The sequence below is a fragment of the Pieris brassicae genome, chromosome 7 (assembly GCF_905147105.1).
Source record: "Pieris brassicae chromosome 7, ilPieBrab1.1, whole genome shotgun sequence".
Taxonomy (NCBI): Eukaryota; Metazoa; Arthropoda; class Insecta; order Lepidoptera; family Pieridae; genus Pieris; species Pieris brassicae.
Window position 1 is genome coordinate 14,707,210 of NC_059671.1, and position 19,903 is coordinate 14,727,112.

Below are 19,903 nucleotides of genomic sequence, written 5' to 3' on the forward strand. Positions count from 1 at the left end.
ATAATAAACCAGTGTGCAACTTTTAAAGCGGTTTGACATTGTTTCTTGGTCTGTCATCTAGATGGCGTTTTAATTTTTTTCTGACCGAACCAAAATTTAAATACTATGGTGACTTATATAAAACCTTATACAAATAAGGTAAGGTAGGTATACAAATAAATACTTGTGAAATCTAAGGTAAGCGCTTGGTAGCACTGTCGCGCTTAAAAACAATTGTATTGGTATCGAGTACCTTCTTTTGAAATTAAAAAAAATGCATTGCGTCTTATTAATTATAATAATGTAATATATAATCGTCAACCATTATATAAAATTGTCATAATTCATCAGATACATTAATATTCAACACACTATATATCGCCGTCGTAGCAAATTAACACATCTCATTTATATTATTGTGACCATAATAAATTATATCTCTTCACTGACATAAAATATAAATAAATAAATATAATTCTATGTTTTGATTACAAATGTAAATATGTTCTAAAGTTTTATTCAATGATAATTTTGAGTACAGTCTTTGGCGGTCGGTGGAGAATAATACAGCTATAATTATTTTTCGATACTTTATTAGCCAAACTCCGAGTTTGAGTAAAATGGTTTTATACAAAGCTTAAAAATTTAACTTTGTTCATCTATATGTACATTAAAAGTATTACACAATCATAGTAGGTGTATATTTGAAGCGTAAACAATTGTTTTCCTATTTATAACGCAGAACCAGCTGCTTTCGTTTAGTTTCTTCTATTGTTAACTGGATCCTGAAAATATAAAAATTATATCACATATTATGATGATGACAACACAGGCACTCTCCATTACCAACACAGAGCATTGCCAGGGTAGTAAATTTAATTTTAATAAATATATTTTTCTATTAAAACTCTTTAATATTAAGTCAAAGATAAAAAAAGTTTCAAAATATCGCTATTTATGTGTCAAGAATGGAAATTCCTTCCTGCATCTGTTTTTCAGGATCGTGGCGCACTTCAAAAAAGATTAAATGGGAATTTATTAGTTAGGCGCAATTTACCTCGTTATCCTGCATCTACACTCTCAAGTTCGATACAAATGCCAGGCTAGTGCTAGTTCAAACGCGTATAATAACAGATTGGAGTCTAAAACGATGTTATATATAACCACTGGTTATAGGTTCAATCTAGCATTTATGTTAACATGTTTTATGTATACATAAGAAAGAGCTTTACCAGATAATAAAACTAATAGTAGATAAGTAATTACCGAGTTCGTTACTAGTTTTACTTTCAGTTCGTATCAACCATTGTCCCAACTTGTCAGTGAGGAGAAATCCAATAGGAGTTGTTATGATAATGGCCTGTACGAGCAATCGAAGTATGTCTTCTGCGTACGATAACTCATGGGCGTGAGATCCTTGTGACATTAGCACTGCGTTTATTGCTAAAGGACCGAGGACAGCCTGAAAATCCCAATAGCCATAAGTAATATTATAAGAAATATATTTTATAGAGATATAAGTTACATAGACTCAAAGAATATCTATTTGATAATTTATCAAAAGAAAATTAGAGAAATTAGAAAGGAAACATGACAAACACATCATAAAACAATATTGTAAAATATACAAGTGTCCTTAGATAAGATTTTTTTATTAATGTATAACAATTAAAAATAAAAAGAAAACAATAGTAGGCACAAAAATTTTATCACAATATTTTATATTACATACACAATAACAACAAAGTTTTTAAAAGGCGCTTAAAAAGAGTAGGAGAGCTCCAAAATGTATCCACAATACATTTAGAAAAAGGAATCTCAATATAAAAATGCATTTATCTACATGGGCTGTTAATATAGTTGGACTTAGTGGTAGTAAAAGAAACAGGGGCGGAAATAAATAATATAACTTTGCTTTTTAATAATTAATTGCTAATCAGTTAAATGACTTGCCTATAAAAGAAGGGCCCTTTCGGTTGGGAGTAACCGCTTTTTACTAAGAAAAAGGTAAATAAGGGTCAAAGCGTATAGTAGCATTGGTGTATGATGGGAAACAAAGCGGTGACACTCGTCCTAACAAGTACAAAATTTAAACATGTTCATCTATTCTTTCCAGTTTTAAAATCGACATATTTAACATAAAAATAATTTCTTGATTCGTACCAGTAGTATTAAGGGCATTTAACAAAAAATCTTTATAATATTAGTATAACTTGCCTTTTAATATTTTGCTTTACAAATATTGATAAATATTACCTCTACAACCGACTTGGGCACCCAAGTACAACACACAAACAGCTTTTCCTTGAATTTTAGATTCCTGCACATGAGAAATGCTACAACCAGTCTAATGGTTAGGCACACAAACAAGATTCCTAATCCTACGAGCATCGTATTTACTATATCTTCATGAATCTGAAATAAATAAATACATCATCTACTATATAACCGGAAAGTGTTTTAACTTTTTTAATAGATTTTTTTGAAAATCTTGTAATTGAAATATCTTTTATTCTATTATTTTTATATCACAACTTTCAAACTGTTACGAGCCTGTTGGGATAAACCTTGAAAACTTAACTAAATAAGTCTTAAAAGAAATGAGTTATAATAAAACAAAAAAAAACAGAAATATCAGATTTGCTTATTGTATTTGTGTATTATTGTTATTGGGATTCAAATGTATAACTTATAACGAACATTTATTTGTTAAACAAATATCATAAAACAACATTTACCCAACCAATTACTATGAATAAAAAGAATTCCTGTACCCTTGGCCTGAATTTTAATTATCATAATACATATTTCCATGTTTCGGTGGTAAATAAATTCTGGTAAATAGTTTGATTTTATAACCTGTAGATCGTATCGTAGAGGCATAACAGTAAATATGATACATACATGAATGTACAAATAACTTTGGTATCACGTATATTAAATAAATTGAATACAAACTAATTCAAAACTATTTAGATGGGTTACGTGCGGACCTTTCCTAGAATTGACCTGTGTGTTGTGTATATATATATTGTATGATTGAGTTAGGTAAGGCTTTCCATTTAATAAGTATTTCTCATATTGTTATGAATTGAATAAATAATTCCTCTGTGACAGATTTTGTTTAAAACGAATCACAAACTCTAGAGACGTTTTAGCTAATACCTTATGAAATCGTTGTAAACAGAACTTAATGTATACTTTAATATATTCCCTTAAGTACACCCGAATAAGTCCAGGAAGTCTATAGGTATGATTCAGAAATGTTAGATTTTGACAAACGACAGACATAATTCCTGTTCGCGCTAACTGTGATTGAACTATTAATTTTACCCTTAAAGAAATGCATATTTTTATAACGTTATTAACATGTAATTTATATAAACTATGTCTGTTATATTTTTATTTAATTTAAGATATTATACTTTTAAGAACCATTCTAATTACCCACATTATTTGTTTGTTTGCTTATACATATAACGTTTTGTATAATAGTGTTTTATAAAAAAAAAGGTCACATCAGGGCTATAAGTATGAATTAGTGGCTACACTGTTAACAATAGCTATGAATCATACACTACTACGTTAACTTCGTACAATAACTTTTCGGTCATAACTATATCTGTTTAAATAACTTAGTATTAGTTCGAGACTTTCTGACCATAAACAAAAGGTAAGGAAACTGCTCTAAACGTATGTTTTAATAGTGGAGAAGAAGGTCTTATAGAGTCTTATAGGTCAGATTCAGAAACGAGACTTAGTTCTTGAGACAAGACGAAATCGACAAACTGCTTTGAAGTACGGCCCTGAATGTTATTATCGTTTTCAAAATTTAAATAAAATTGTTGTACTATCAGAGTGTATACAAGTGACGACACATTTCGAATCATCGTAAATAATTTTTTCCATAGGTAATTCAAAATGTTGAAAATCGATTATTCCAGTTTCCTCAAACGCGGTTTAATATACTGACCACAAAATATGTTCCGGTGTACGCAAATACAAGAGGTTCTAACGCCGACCATATCACTCGGTAGGCTGTTGAGGCAGGATTTTCATTCAATTTCCATCCCTTTTTCGCCCAGTGCATAGCGGCTGTGGCGTTGCAAGCTAATACCGCTACGCCACCTGAAATAGATATTTTTTCCATTCAATTGATATTTCTCTTATTGTTATATTTCAATTGATATTTAACCTAAGTTAAAAGAAATTATAGGAATTATTCTTGGTCCCTTTCTAAACATTTAGATATACATAATGGATGAATAAATTAGTTTAATCAAATCAAGTTGAAGATAATAAGCAGACAAAAACATTATTGGTATAAGAACCAAACAGTTCTTACAGTCTTTAGTTTCTTTACCTAATACTATATATAGTAGAATTAGTATATTGAAGTTCAGAACTATATAATCATAATTAGTAGTTTATAATTATACATAGTATTATGGTTTAACAAAGAACGGATTATACATTGTTAATCAGTGTTGTACAATTGTAGATTCAATTTAGCTATCAATAAAGTATTAATGTAATGTAATGTACAAATTTAGACACATTTGTATGTACATTACGGATTAGTTAGCATTGTTGATTAATACGAATCCAACAATGAAGGTGTCATTGTTTGATAGTTAACCAAATGGTATAGAAGCTCTATGTTCTAAGTTCGATTTGTTATTCATAGAAAGCTTAATATTTCTTTATTAAAATACTGTATACGCACTATTTTTTTTAATGGAAGTGGTAGGTGACGTTGATTAGATACGCAAGGCAAAATTAGAATCGACCCAATACCACGGGATGAGTCGGAAATCGGACACATAATTTAACTCCCTTATTCATAAACTATCTACTGTCTGAATCAGTCTAATTGTATTTTTTTTACTAAAGCACTCTTCCTATTTTTTTCGTCAAATTATCGTTACGCTGTTGAAAAGAGGCAGATGAGTGCTATAGTTCAAATGGTGCAATTAGAGCATTGCATATTTTATATAGACAAGGTAATAGACAAAGCGCTTCAATAAAAAAACTGCGTATACTTTTTTTAATATCATGTTATAAAACTCCTACGATCAGTGCCTGGTTAGCCGTAGCCTGGAAAGACGTATATTTTTTTAAATAAAATTATTGCGTTACGACGAACCTTGTGCTCATGGTGGAACCAGGCTAAGGTGGTAACCTAATAAGGTTCATAAAAAGATCTTTTTTATTGGCAAACGGGCAGGAGGCTGCGTTTGTGAAGTTAGAAGAGCACTTACCAGCAGAGAGCAAAAATGAGACCGTATTAATCGAAATCGATAAGAAATGTTCTGCTGTGACCGGGAAGCTGGCAAGATTTTACGCTTTAAAAAAACCTGCACTTAACATCCAGAACTCCTTCTAAAAACTATCAGGAACTATAGAACTATTGTGTGTACTACGAGAACTCTAATTTTGTTGTGCTATGCTGGAAAGTGGTCTGCTAACTTCACAGACACCAGAAGGCTCACCTGTTGTTGTGAAGTGATTTGGAAACTACCATTGCTAAAGGTTCACGAGCCCGTTGCTAACCTTTTAAATATTGATACTAGTGAAATTTCGCCAACATAAAAAAATATAAAATCGTTCAAAGAAATTTTTACCTACCTTACCTACCTATTCATGATTTTGCACACGTAATTAAAATGATTCAATACCGTCTACTTAGATTGTTTTCTGGCCTGGTCATCTCGTCTTGGTCGTTTAATTTAATGTCTAGGGTAACTCCTGAATTATGTTTTTGTTATTAAATCTATTTCATTTGTTTTCGATTATTTAACATGTACAGTTAAATTAAATTGTTAATGAATATTTTGCAGCGTATTATCTCTCTTCTGTTGAGTATTTATGAATTTAAATATGTCAAATTACATAATGTTATTGCTTATGCTGTTGTTCAAAGTTGAAAAGAAAAACCAAAGAAGAAATAACGGCGCGTTTGAAACAATCTATGTAGTATAGTGTCATGATGAGGTAAGTGGAACTAACCAGTGCCGCCCCATCCAATGGTGCCGGTAATCATGTTTCCAAATAAACCGCCGATTAGAACGAACAGAACACGTAGTTCAGTAATGTAATAATCTTTTGAACTGGGCACCAATTTCGTTAAACTGCCCCAAATGATGCCTAGGGCTGCTCCCACGAATAAAGTTAATGCTACCTGTAAAAAAACATATCTTTTTCACTGCATTGAATCTCAAAAAAAAACAATGTATATTCCGAGAAGAAGGTGGGGGATAAAACAATTGGCGCTACAACCTTTTAGGTCTGAGCCCAGATTTCTGTATCAGTTTCGTAATCATTTTTTTTATAGCCAAGTTGCATCTGCCTGCAACCGTCCGTCGGCTTTATGGGTCTAAGGAATGCCGCTTCCCTCACGATATTTTCCTTCACCGTACGAGCAAATGTTAATCACGCACGGCTAGAGATCAACCCTGAAACCTCTCAGTGAATTCCTCTTTATATGGAAAACCATACATATGAAACAAAAATAATACTATAGAAATTATTAAAACAATAGGTAAAGATAAAAAGTGCAAAATACATGATATTGATTAAATAGATCAAACATAGTGGTAACATTAACTGGATGACAGTGTAGCAGCTTAATTTTGCATAATCCTATTTTGTATGAACATCAACCTAGTTGGTAGGTTAGGTTGGGAATCGGATCTCAACCTACGATTCAAACTCTTAACGAATGCTCGAAGGTGACGGAAAACATAGTAAAGAAAACGACCTGTCTAAAGATCCAAAAATATCTTAGGTAGTGAAAGCTGATCTGACTTACAAAGAATTATTATTTCTGAAACAATTACATAAACTTTATCCAAGGCTAATACTATTGCGCGACTGCAATTTTTAAATGTATTGCATTCAATCGTTAAAAGGATATATATAAATCTTTTCCGGTCTTAAATTCATCCGGACATCTTAAAAGTTTGTTAGTATTTTGCTTAGAGTTTTAATCTTAACATAGAAATTACTAAACTAATGTTTCTTAAGCACATGACTTTGAGCAGGTAATATGCAAATTTATCAAGGGAAAAACACGCTCAGGTTCACTTTTCACTTAAGCTCTCTTTCCACAGTGTAAAATGAATCAAAGTTGGATTGTCGGATTCCATTTGGGCTTAGGAGAGCTTTTGAAATAAGGTTTATCTTTGCAATTATATTATAACAGTGTTTAAATCCTAGATATATTTTTAAAAGTGCTTTTTTTATTCTTGAAATTTTAAACTATTACATTTGAACCTGTTATAATATAATAAGGTTTATATAACAAGTATGTCTGAACGCCTCCAGAAGATTTTTTGAGTAAAAATATTGGTTAAATGCGGCCGATTACCACTTGCAGATCTATTTGTAGATCTTGAGTTACTTTTTTAAAGAATATGTCTTTAATGATATACACATATTATACATACATATAATATTTGTACCATCCCCTATCTGTACAATAATTGCGCAATCGAAATTTTTATTTTACCCAACATACAATTTACGACCTTCAGTTTAAATGCCATTATCATTAACTATTAATCCCCTAAGGCGGGAAAACACTTTTAAAATTAATAATGGTGTATTTACACTGTTAAACTAAATGTTCCTTTGCCGATTTAGTTAGTCAGGCCATTGTGACAAAAAATTATTTTGTACTGCTTCCTTTATGGTAAAAGTAAAAAAAAATATCGGTTATATAAGTGTAGAATAAGATATTTAATACGAGTTACGCTACGTTGGATGGCACCTATTGTTTTTACGAAAATAACACATTGATTACCTTCCTTTTAGATCCTATGCGTAAAAAACTATTCAAAATTACACATAATTTTTGTCGTAATTCAGGCATGCAATAATTACACCACGCATACCATTATGGCTATTGGAGGCAGACCGGATTCCGGAATCCATACAGGATTCGGCATTGCTAATTGAATCCTTTTACTGCGAACACCTATTGTTTCTACTGCAGTGCAACTAAATTACATATATACAAGCTTGGTTCTGACACATTTAATAACCATGGGTCTTTTGATTCCGTTTTAATTTTGAAAATAGTACTAGTATTATTAAAATTAATACCAGTGTGATCAAATTTTCTGCGGTGCCGATCGGTGGCAAGTCACAGCCCTGGTTTAAGCGTTCTTGCAAGGCAGCATCGCGTCGAAAGCGAGAATGCTTTAATGCATGGGCGGAAGCGGCGACATCTCGTGATGCCAATACCAGCGAACATAAAAAAGCATATAACTCAGCCTCCAGGTCCTTCAAACGGGAAATCGCTAAGGCAAAGTCAGAGCACATCGCCAGATTTGGCGAGAGATTGGCCCAACTCCCTTCGGGGACTCGAGCCTTCTGGTCTCTCGCCAAAGCTGTACAAGGGAATTTTTGTCAGCCATCCATTCCACCGCTGCACAGGGAGGATGACTCGCTCGCCCACACTGCGAAGGAGAAGGCCGACCTCTTGGGCTGTCTCTTCGCGTCCAACTCGACTTTGGATGACCGAGGGGGATCACCACCGACGATTTCGCGGTGTGATTATTCAATGCCGGAAATCATATTCCGGCAACGTGCTGTTCGCAAGGCACTATCTTCCTTAGACATTCATAAGTCGAGCGGGCCGGATGGTATCCCTCCAATTGTGCTGCGTACTTGTGCTCCTGAGTTGGTTCCGGTCCTGACGCGCCTATTCCGGTACCTGTACTCGCTCGGCACTGTCCCGAAGTGCTGGAAGACCGCTTCGATACATCCGATCCCTAAAAAAGGCGATCGCTCTGATCCGACCAACTATCGTCCAATAGCTATAACCTCCTTGTTCTCCAAAATAATGGAATCCATTATTAATGGCCAGCTCTTGAGGTATCTAGAGGGCCACCAGCTAATTAGCGATTATCGTGGTCGTTCGGCTGGTGACCTTCTAGTATACCTTACACATAGATGGGCAGAGGCAATTGAGTCCAAGGGGGAGGCGCTAGCGGTTAGTTTGGACATAGCGAAAGCCTTCGATCGGGTGTGGCACAGAGCACTGCTCTCGAAGCTTCCAGCCTACGGGCTTCCCGAGAAATTATGCGACTGGATCTCCAGCTTTCTGGCCGATCGGAGCATCAAGGTCGTCGTCGACGGAGCATGTTCCGACCTTAAACCCGTGAATGCTGGGGTCCCACAAGGCTGTGTTCTATCCCCGACCCTGTTTCTTCTGCATATCAATGACATGTTGCAACTTAGCAACATTCATTGCTATGCGGACGACAGCACTGGGGATACTCTTTACACTGGCCGGGCAGGTATTTCTCGGGCAGTTGTCGATGAGTACCGGAACAAACTTGTGTCTGAAGTCGAAACTCTACTACGTGGAGTCTCGGACTGGGGTAGACTAAACCTAGTCCAATTTAACCCCAAGAAGACACAAGTTTGGGCGTTTTCCGCGAAAAAAATACCCTTTGTCGCTACTCCTCTTTTCGAAAACACTCTTCTTGAAGCCACAGCCAGCATCGGAATACTTGGCGTTGACATATCGAACGACGTTCAGTTTCGCGGTCATTTGGAGGGAAAGGCTAAATTAGCCTCCAAAAAGCTTGGTGTGCTCAGCAAGGCGAGACGGTACTTCACTCCGGGCCACCGCTTGCAACTCTATAAAGCGCAAATACGGCCCCACATGGAATACTGTTCTCACCTCTGGGCGGGGGCTCCCCAGTACCAGCTCCTTCCACTTGACCGTATCCAACGAAGAGCGGTTCGAATCGTCGATGACCAATCCCTCTCCGAGCGGCTCGATCCTTTGGCGTTGCGTAGAGATGTGGGGTCACTCTGCATCTTCTACCGCATTTACCATGGAGAGTGTTCAGAGGAGTTATTCGGATTAATACCTGCAGCTGAGTTTCATCATCGGACGTCGAGGCAGAATACAAAATTCCACCCGTATCACCTCGACGTCCGCCGTTCCACGACTGAGCGTTTTTCAAGGCAATTTTTGCCGCGCACCACCGCTATGTGGAACCAGCTGCCCACTGAAGTATTTCCGAACCAATTCGACTTAGGGTCCTTCAAGAAAAGAGCGTACAAATTCTTAAAAGGCCGGCAACGCACTCGCGAGCCCTCTGGCATTGAGAGTGTCCATGGGCGGCGGTATCACTTAACATCAGGTGAGCCTCCTGCCCGTTTGCCCCCTATTTTATAAAAAAAAAAAAAAATTATAGAAAATGTTTTTTTCTATTTTTTTTCGGTTATTCTTGTATAAAGGGTGTGTGTGTGTGTGTGTATATTATGTAATCAAACTGTGATTTAAACAATACACGATCTAAAATATTTAGTAAAACTCGCTAGGATTTTAGGAAAATTGTGTATTATACTTATTTTTCATACAAGGATACTAACCTTAACATACCGGTATATATCACTGTCTTCTGTAACAAATATGTAACTATACACAATTCCATACACTCCCACACTTAAAGCTGTGTCTATACCTCCCGCCGTGCAAATGAATTGGGCCCATTCTACTTTGCCACAGGCCATTTTGCCATGCTTGATCACCGACGGCATTGTTACTGGACACGACACTGAGGCATACACTGACCCTAATAAAATTCCTGAAAATTCATTAAATATTATCATTAGTATATTATAATAAAAATGTTAATTGTAAAAGAAATAGTAGTTTTTATACGAGAAATAAGTAATACAAAAATACGAACCTAAAATACCGGTAATAATTTCAGACAAAATCACCTTTCGCCTACTGAATTTGTATGAAAATGGTCACGTGACAAAGTGTGAGCTAATGTTATTTACATACAAATTTGTTAAGGGTTAATGGCTCACGACTGTCGAAAATAAATTTTGTCTCAAGCCTCAGTTATTCTCAACACATGTGTAAGATATAAAATAACTATTTTACAGATAATAAAATGTCCTCCACACGCTCCTAGCGATAACGTTTAAAATTTATAGTTTAAATGAATAGGTAATTCTTGAGGAACATTTTGGTCTAAAAGACATAATTTTGTTTATGTAAATTTACAGAAAAGTTATTTTTATATTCAAAATACACGAAATACCCTCAGGTACAGAGTTGCGGTCAAAAACTAACCTTATCTGTGAAAAGTGCAAGCACTCATACTTCCCAATTCAATAATAAAATTAAAAATATGTATAGAATATATAACGTAATATAGCAAAAGTAAACATTTCAGTAAAACTCAAAATTATTGTCAACAATATGAAAAGGCAGTAAGGCCTGGAATATTTAACTATCACTGCTATACGTGCATTCGGTAACCGCAGCTCATGCGAAGAAATGTATTTACAGGTATGAAACAACCTATTGGATTTACTGCTAGTGTCTGTGTTGAATAATAAAGATTTTAACATCTGTACGTGAGTATGATCTTACCAAATTAATATGTGGGATCTATATGTTAAATAAAATTATTTTATAAAAAAAACAAAATTATTATTTTATTGAACTAACAATGAACATTTAAAAAAATTATAAAAATAAATTGTGGCTATTTCTACATGAAAAAGGAAATTTTAAATTTAGAATACTTTGCTGTCAAGTGTTTGTCTAGTTTATTAACCTAACCATGAAGGTTCTAATTTTATTCCCGACCAAACAATGCAATACAAATGTGTCTTACAAGAAAATTCAGAAAATCTGCAAGTTTCTTAGAAAACTGGCCTTGTGAAACTTTTCATACAAGTAACGATACTACAGTACAAAAACTGACTATATTTGGGTTCGATTAAATACGACTCAAGTTTAGGTTTTAATAAATTTATGTCTTCACAAAATAGTATGACTAGTACTTTTTTTTAAAAACTTCAACTTGTCCTGTGTGCGTCTGCTACATGGTCAGTCATCACTCACCATAAACTATAGATTTTCACAAATAGGTTAGTAATTGTTGAAGTTAGTTGGCTGAAGTAATTATTAAGTAACACTTGCCAACCGTGCACAGCCGTTAAACGACACGACTCATGTTGCGGTTGCAATAATTTAGCTTTTATGTTACAACTTAGTTCTAATAAACATCTCTTCCTTACTTAACTACATAATTTGTTTTGCACACATTATTAAGACGACTTCGATAATTTGTAGAGTAGTCGTAGTAGTCACGGAAAATATATTATGGATGTATTGAAATAATCTTACACTCATAACATTAGGCTATTTGAGGTTTTAAAAATCATTTCAGATTATTTTTTAGTGACCACAGAACCTATAAAAACTATCGGTTAATATTTATATTTAATTGAAAACAAAAACATATTATAATATTTTTATTAGGCCTTTACCAGGATGAAATAAAAACATATTAAATTGAACACATAAGAAAAATATTTATAATAAAACTTTCATAATTTAAAAAACCCGCCAAAACGCTTCTCTAGGCAAGATGGCGTCGCACTGTATGATAAACAATGTATATGTGGGTTTATTTTAATTTTTAAATTAACTTCTGTGTATAAAAATTACTAAAAGTAAAGACCCTGAATGTCTAAACGTCCTAAAATAGTCAAAAGTAGATGCAATGCTTACTTTGAGCTCATGACAAATTTTACATTATATTATACAAAGTCCCAAAGGATTCTCTTGCTGGCTTGCTAAGGTAAAGCTAATATTGTAAACACTACGTTTTCTCAAGAACTAGCTATACCTGATGAAAGTGCATCATAATTAACCATCCCATGATAAAATCTTATTAACTAATTTTTTAGCAGCAGTTTTATATTTTTCAGCTTAGAAGCAAGCAAAACTCCCAAATATTGCGCTTATTTAAGCTAAAATAGAAACATTAGAAAAATATTAATTCAGTCAAAAACTTAAAATTTAACTTCGACATAGTGTTAGTATATATTATGGCTTTTTTGATAAATTAAGGAAGTTATTTTACTCCAAGACTTTACGCCTCTTACTCTGTTTAAATCTATGTTATATACATATTACTCTTACAAACACGTTTATTTACTCTGTCACATCACATACATTAGTCTTTGAATGCCCACAGACTAATACTGGTTTTTAAAACTTAACACATTGTGATATAGATAAATTGTCATTCGATAGCGCTGTTGATTTACTAATTTAAAGCAAATATTGTTTGTTTACATTCTATTAAATTGAACTACACTTTTCGATATACTGCGTTGTGACAGTTTGAAAGCGCGATGTAAATCGGCTGAAATATAACAGTAGATTGTGTTTGAAATGAGTTTCGTTCACAATTGCAGCTCTATATTAGTTAGAATACAATGGTTATTCTATACTAGAAATGTAACGCGTGCATTTAGCATCAAAGTTACAGAACAAAAATCCCGTAAACAATTCGGAACTCGTGTGCGAATTGCGAAAAAAAGTTTTGGCAATTCATTTGGATTTTTATGTTGTTTTAAGTGAACGTTATATGTATATAATGTATTTTTAGTATGATAATCTCGTTTCTAGATTTTTTAGAATGCAAATTTAAAAAATCGGATATATGTACGCATTCAGCATAGTAAATAGTTACAGTTGCTATTGGCTAAGTAGTTTAAGCGTGCGACTCACAGCCCTCAGTTCGTGCGTTCAAATTCCCGGCTATGCATGGATTTGTGTACAATTAACACTAGCTTAACCGGCATGTTATAGACTTAAAAGTCATAACATATTTCAGACACAGAAAGATGATTATCTACTTCTCCATAAATATAAAATAGACCAACCTTACGCCGAGACTCATTAAGGAGTGTAAGTATTATTATTAAATAGTATGTGAAGTAAAAATGAATAAGAGACAAACACGTTTTGTCGAATAAACGAAGACGTTCATAGAAAACCTTGAAATCTTTTAAATAATTGTGAAGCTCGCTATTAAACGTTACGGTTTTGATACAATACACATTAGTTGACGCTGGCATAGAAAATGGAATCCGAAATCAAACAAATAAGGTTGAATATTAGCCTAATAGTAAAATTGTTTTATAAATCTGAAGCTTGTACTACTTACAATGAGTTTGACAAAGTATTAAGCTTACGTCTGCATAAAATATATGATCTTTATACAAACATTTTACGAAAATTCGTAATTCATCGAACCCATCATAACACCTTGTCTGTTGTCGCTACTGCTTTTCATAGAATTCGTATACAACGTTGCCCTTGTGTATTGATAATATAGTAATTATCAAGAGGTGATTTATAGAATTGTAATATTGCTAACTTGTATTACAGGCGTCTTACATATCACAAAGTCGCATTGAGATTGAGAGATAAGCACTGGCATAGGAGACAGACATAATATGGCATAGTGTTTAATGAAATAAGGGAGATATTCATACTCCAATAGATTTTAGAAGCTTAAATTGATAAGAATTAATTAGTTTTATTTAATAAACACTCATATAACACATCCAGCAAAGTACTAATATTCATGTTAGTAATATATAATTGTATTTAATTAATTAAATGTATTTATTTATCTAAAATTAAAAAAATATATGTAGAGTGGCACCATTGTCGAAAATCTAAGGTTTCATACAGTCGTTATAATGACTGTTAGACAAGAAAATCAATCTCCGAAAATAAGAAAGAAAAGAAAAGAAAGTCTGTAGTTGTTAAACGATGTGCACACCAAAAAAAATGTTGTACAATTTTATAATGAACCAAAATATTAACACTAATGACGTTCGATTTTCGTCGCAATATTAAATGCCTTAAATAGAAATGCTCGGACCTTTTCGCTACTATTCAAATGCAGAAACGCGACAAAATATTACTTTAGCTATTTACTGTGGACACCTATGTTTATAAGCCTACTTCTAACACTTAACGAGGTTGTAACTAAAATACTTTTTGGTCACTTTTCACCATTGCGTTACTCTGATAGAAACGTGTATTGGACTGATTAATAAAAGAAGGGTAAAGTAGGGTTAGTTTTTAGTAACTACCACACACCATCGTTGAAACGTTAAAATTGAAAATAATTTTATTTTTCTTAGTAAAAGCTTTCATTATAAAAAGATATAGGTGATGTTTAGTAAAGATATTAGTGAACAATTAATAAAAAGCAGCATTTCGAAAAAAAATGAGTTTTTACTGGATTATTTATTAGGAATTAGTAGTATTTACCATAATCTAATAAACGAAAAATATAATAATTTTAAAGTATACGAACCCCATAACCAAGGAAAACCAAGAAAGTAATGAACACACACTGCAAGAACCACCACCTCTGTCGTCCACGGTATTGTTCCTAGGAGTATTATTTGACGCCAATTACGCTTCATATAGTGGACGTTCCAGGCTAGGGATCCCTTCCCAAGGATTATTACTGGATATATTTTCCTGGTTTAAAGATAAATTACGGTTGAAGCGAAAAAACCCAATCATATACTAACAAGTGAAAAGTTTGTCTCGGAATTTACAACAGTTACAACCTTTAGGATCTCGGGCCTTGGATTTTAGTATCTGTTTTGTGACCATTTGTTTTATTTTAGGAAATGACGCAGAAACGCAGTAAAATTTACAGTAAATTTGACTAAGTAGTAAAGCCTCTATTATGTCTGCATATTCTCGTACTATTATGAAAAAACATTTTGTGCGTGACTAGAGGCTATAAAACTTAAAAAAAAATAATATTCATATTTGACGCAGTCATGTTTTGTTAAATTAAGGTAGTCTGCTTTTCTATAAGGTAACATTCATTATTAATTACAAAAATGTTACTATCGTTATATAAGATTACAAAACCATAGTTAAACACATCAAAGATAACTAATAGCGCATGAATTATTACCCACTACTAGTTATTTACATAAGCATTTGTATGTACCTTAAAAACACGTCGATTTCGATATGGTGCCGCATGTCTAAAAAACCAAGATTTCTGGCTATTATGCCTGTCAAAAGGGCTGCAAGTAGCGGCGGAAGAGTTGTAACTTCTTGTAGAATCTGACCACTACCCCATGCCACAACGCCAACTATGGTTATACGGAACCATTTTCCATGTATACCCCAACCATCCCAACTGCACCATAAAACGCCCCATACACACAAACCTGAAATAATAACGAATAATAATATCAAAATTTAGTGACAAATCATCCTGTCCAAGGAATGCCTATGTATATTAAGTAATCTAATTTAAACATTCCATAAGAAGAACTACACATACAGATGTTTAGTACATCTGTATGTGTAGTACGAGAAGGAAAAATAAATGAACTTAATGCAATGAATTGACAAATAACATTTACATAACTTTCCCTTACTCACAGTATACAATAGGTACCTGCCTACCTACACGGCGCATGATATAACACATGATATAATTTAAAAAAACAACTAAACTTACTAAAGAAACTAAGCAAGCCCTTATTAAAATTATCCTTAAGTCAGATACGAGTTAGGTATTTTTATGAATAAATAAATTTGAATACACATAATTTGCGTCCCGATTGCCTATAGGTGTACTCTTGTCTTTCTAAAATTGATTCTTAATGTGTAGTTTAAAAATGTCAGCTTAAGCTAGATATTTAAGCGAACATAAACACTTTCACCTAAAATATAACGTATTTTATACATTTGTAAAAAAAAATATACCACGAACTTACCTAGAATGACCAGTGTAACATAATGCAAGGTAGCCGGAAGCGTACTTTTCAACCATGACGGAGTTTTTTTCTTACGTTCCTCTTTTTTAATACTATCGATATTGATTGTTGGAATCACGTCCGAAGGTCTGCAATATTATAATTTTTAATATTAATTTGTTAAACATTTTTTTTATTACATTTTTTATTACTAAAAGGCCCTCACGGCGTGCAACGCATATCGTTCATAACGATACTCGCGCGTGTATCTAATAAAATACTGTCTTCGTTCATGTGTTTGATTTATTATTATAAGACGAACATCAGCAATTAACGGTCTTATAAAGATAGGAGGATTCGTTCTAAATTTAGTGAGCAAACAGTACTTACTTACGTTTTCACTTCCTCTGTTGTGATATACACATCTGTATCAATGATTGTCAACATCTGCCTATCTGAAATTAGGTATTAAATATGACGTTCATAAATGCACCTCCATCAATAAACGTTAAGTGTTTTGCATTGATGCATCATTTAATTTCCATCAGTAAAGTACCTGCACTGTTTACACATAAAAGACACTTTTAATAAGTCCATATTTTTGACGTTATACTATTATTAAAAATATCGGTAACAAGCAATGAATTCGTTTAACGTAAGTTTGATTCGGCGAGCCTTTTTATTGCGACTTAGGGTCGATAATCTGGTTATGACTGCTAACGGTTTATCTGTGTCAGTTGCATTCCACTGTCCAAAATGGAAAATGCATAATTTGATATCGACGTAAAGTACCAATTTATATGATTTCGTCTCATCGTATTTTGGAGACTTTATTTGGCTGTTCTTAATTCAAGAATAAGTGAAGAAATACAAAATAAAGGTGGTCAAATTTTGAGCAGATTTATATAGCATTTATTTTCCATAATTACTAGCTACTATTAATAATTAATTATTAGCAGATGTAATATATTAATTATACGCAAAAAAACTTGTATTTGCCTCCACTATATATTATTGTAATATATCGAATTACATATACGCGATAATTCTTTTTTAATTATTTCTTATATGTACTATATTTTTTCATAAACGAAATTCTGTTATAAGGAATTAAAGATATTTTTTATTTGAGCAGCATTTAACAACCACTTCTGTTTCAAGCACTGTTTACGATAAAGATTTGCTAAAAAACAAGGTGAAAATAAAGAGGTCAAGTGCGAGGCGTAATTGTGACAAATTATTTAATTTCTACCATTGTTCGAATATTAGTTATTTATAGCAGTGTTTTGAGTATAGTGGAATTCGATTATCATCTATTATGAAATAAGTAACCTTTAACGATTAAATTCTACAGGATTATTTTAAAAAACTGTTTACATTATTGTGATATGATATTCCTTATGCAAATAGATCAATGCTGATATTTTTTCTCTGGTTTGATGTTAAAAGTCGTGCTCATGGATAGCTATTTAACTTATTAAATTATAAATTTATTATTTATAATAGGTATAATAATAATTTCTTTATTTTCTCCCATATACAAATTACAACAAACAATAAGATTACAGTACAGAAGAAAATGTGTGTAAAATGAATATTTCTAATTAATCACTGACTTTTAACTCTTAAAGAACATGGAAACAGACAGTGCTGATAGTCCACTATAAGGCTGTATTAAGTGAAGTTGAACTTTCTGCCATATCAACTGTATACATAAACTGAAGATTTTCTAATTCTTCAGTATATGTACACACGAAAATGACATGAAACCTTATCGTAAGCATTATTTTCAGTAAACACAAACACTATTTGTTATGTGGAGTATCGACAGAAATCCTGGAATGCTTAAAACTATGGAACTTGGTGCCAGATACATACATTAATGTTACACGGTACAGCCAAAGTCATAAATTCGCCTATCGATAAATATGACAACAGTCCGCCAAAGTTGGCATGCAATTCACAAATGACAGAACTAAGTGAGGTCTGCCGGGATAACCTAAGTATATCGCAATACATCGACGAAAAGCTGCCAGCGTTAAAGGTACAATGTCTCAGGCACCAAACTATTTAAATTTGGTTTTTTTCATTATTAATTATTTTTATTATTACTATGTTGGTAAAGAAAATAGCTAACACTGTATATTTGATTCTTACAATTACTAGAAAACATTTAAAGTTTTAAATTTAATATAATAATAATGATGCAAGGTATATTGCCACAGGGACCAAACTTTTAAAGTATGTTTTAACTTTCTATTTATCCATAGTTAGTTATTATTATAATTACTTTGAAGGTTAAACATATTTTTAATACTGTATTACACTAAAAGTGTAAATATATTTAAATTTAATATGTAAAAAATATGTATCTGCAACATGATTATTTGCATCATATCTATCTGTTTTTATCGGATTTTCTTCCATTACAGCAACTAAACACTAACTCGGTAGAAAAGAAAAATTACCTTAAACTACCATAACAAATTATGTTACATATTAATTATATAACATACATAATTCTTGTTCATTCGGTTAGTGTTAAATAAGCAACAAAATTGTAGGGACTTTTTCCATTTTAATTTTTTTGACTAAAAAACTAATTTGGGGGAACTTTATATGTTCAAACATTTCAACACATTTCTGTAATAATGTTAGAGTAAATTATTTAATATCACAGAGACAAATGCTTTACGTGGGTTTTTTATAACTTCTGATGAACGTCTTCAACCTTTTAAAGTTTTTAAGAAAGAACAATAATGATTAAATATAGTGTTACAAAAAAATTAGAAGTACAAAAAGATAATCCTACTTACTTGAATACATTGACTCCATTTTGAGATTTTTCTAGTACAAATTTTTTTTCGCATTCATACTAATTTATAAAATAATAGTAAAGTTCTGCGCACACGCACGACTCTCAAAAACGACTGTATGGAGCTGACAGTGGCGTCATGGACCGAACCAATAAATTTGTAGCTACAATTTAATAACGTCAGATTAATCAGTCGTTTCTTGAACCAACTGGTTTCTATACATATAATGAAAAGGATGTCAAACATTATCGTTTATTTACATATAATTGAAATAAATGGAGAAAAATTATAAGTTAATGGAAGTCATTAGTGTGATAATATTCGTATGATATTTTATTTCTAATACAGTTTGTTACACAAACTTTTACTATTATGATATTAGTGCTAAGGCTGGATACCTCCTTATTTAAACTCTTTAACCTAGTCAAGTAAGTTTTATATTTCTCGATAATATAGCTTTCAATTCAAAATACTTAATGACAGCCAACGATTTAGCGTTGTAGCCTTAGCTATAA

The 19,903-nt window shown here is 32.7% G+C and overlaps 1 protein-coding gene across 2 annotated transcripts; it reads right to left on the reverse strand.

The window, feature by feature from the left end:
- Nucleotides 1-545: 545 nt before the first annotated feature.
- Nucleotides 546-19,529, reverse strand: LOC123712367 (sodium/hydrogen exchanger 9B1-like). 2 transcript variants are annotated; one of them, XM_045665405.1, is made up of 11 exons: nucleotides 19,389-19,529; nucleotides 16,967-17,027; nucleotides 16,594-16,721; nucleotides 15,813-16,038; nucleotides 15,156-15,325; nucleotides 10,375-10,589; nucleotides 5,989-6,160; nucleotides 3,953-4,107; nucleotides 2,236-2,394; nucleotides 1,246-1,441; nucleotides 546-764 (listed from the first exon to the last, which is right to left on the reverse strand). In XM_045665405.1, the coding sequence occupies exons 1-11, from the start codon at nucleotides 19,405-19,407 to the stop codon at nucleotides 754-756; spliced, it is 1,512 nt and encodes a 503-aa protein (XP_045521361.1). In that variant the 5' UTR covers nucleotides 19,408-19,529; the 3' UTR covers nucleotides 546-753. The 2 variants fall into 2 exon arrangements, with proteins under 2 accessions (XP_045521361.1, XP_045521363.1); XM_045665407.1 differs by lacking the exons at nucleotides 16,967-17,027; nucleotides 19,389-19,529 and adding an exon at nucleotides 16,799-16,867.
- Nucleotides 19,530-19,903: the final 374 nt, after the last annotated feature.

What these genes read in the sequence shown, in the direction of transcription:
- LOC123712367 (XM_045665405.1), bottom strand. An exon ending in TGTTACACTGGTCATTCTAG is followed by an intron (nt 16,039 to 16,593) that starts GTAAGTTCGTGG and finishes TTATTATTTCAG; the next exon opens with GTTTGTGTGTATGGGGCGTT. An exon ending in ACACCGGAACATATTTTGTG is followed by an intron (nt 2,395 to 3,952) that starts GTCAGTATATTA and finishes TATTTATTTCAG; the next exon opens with ATTCATGAAGATATAGTAAA.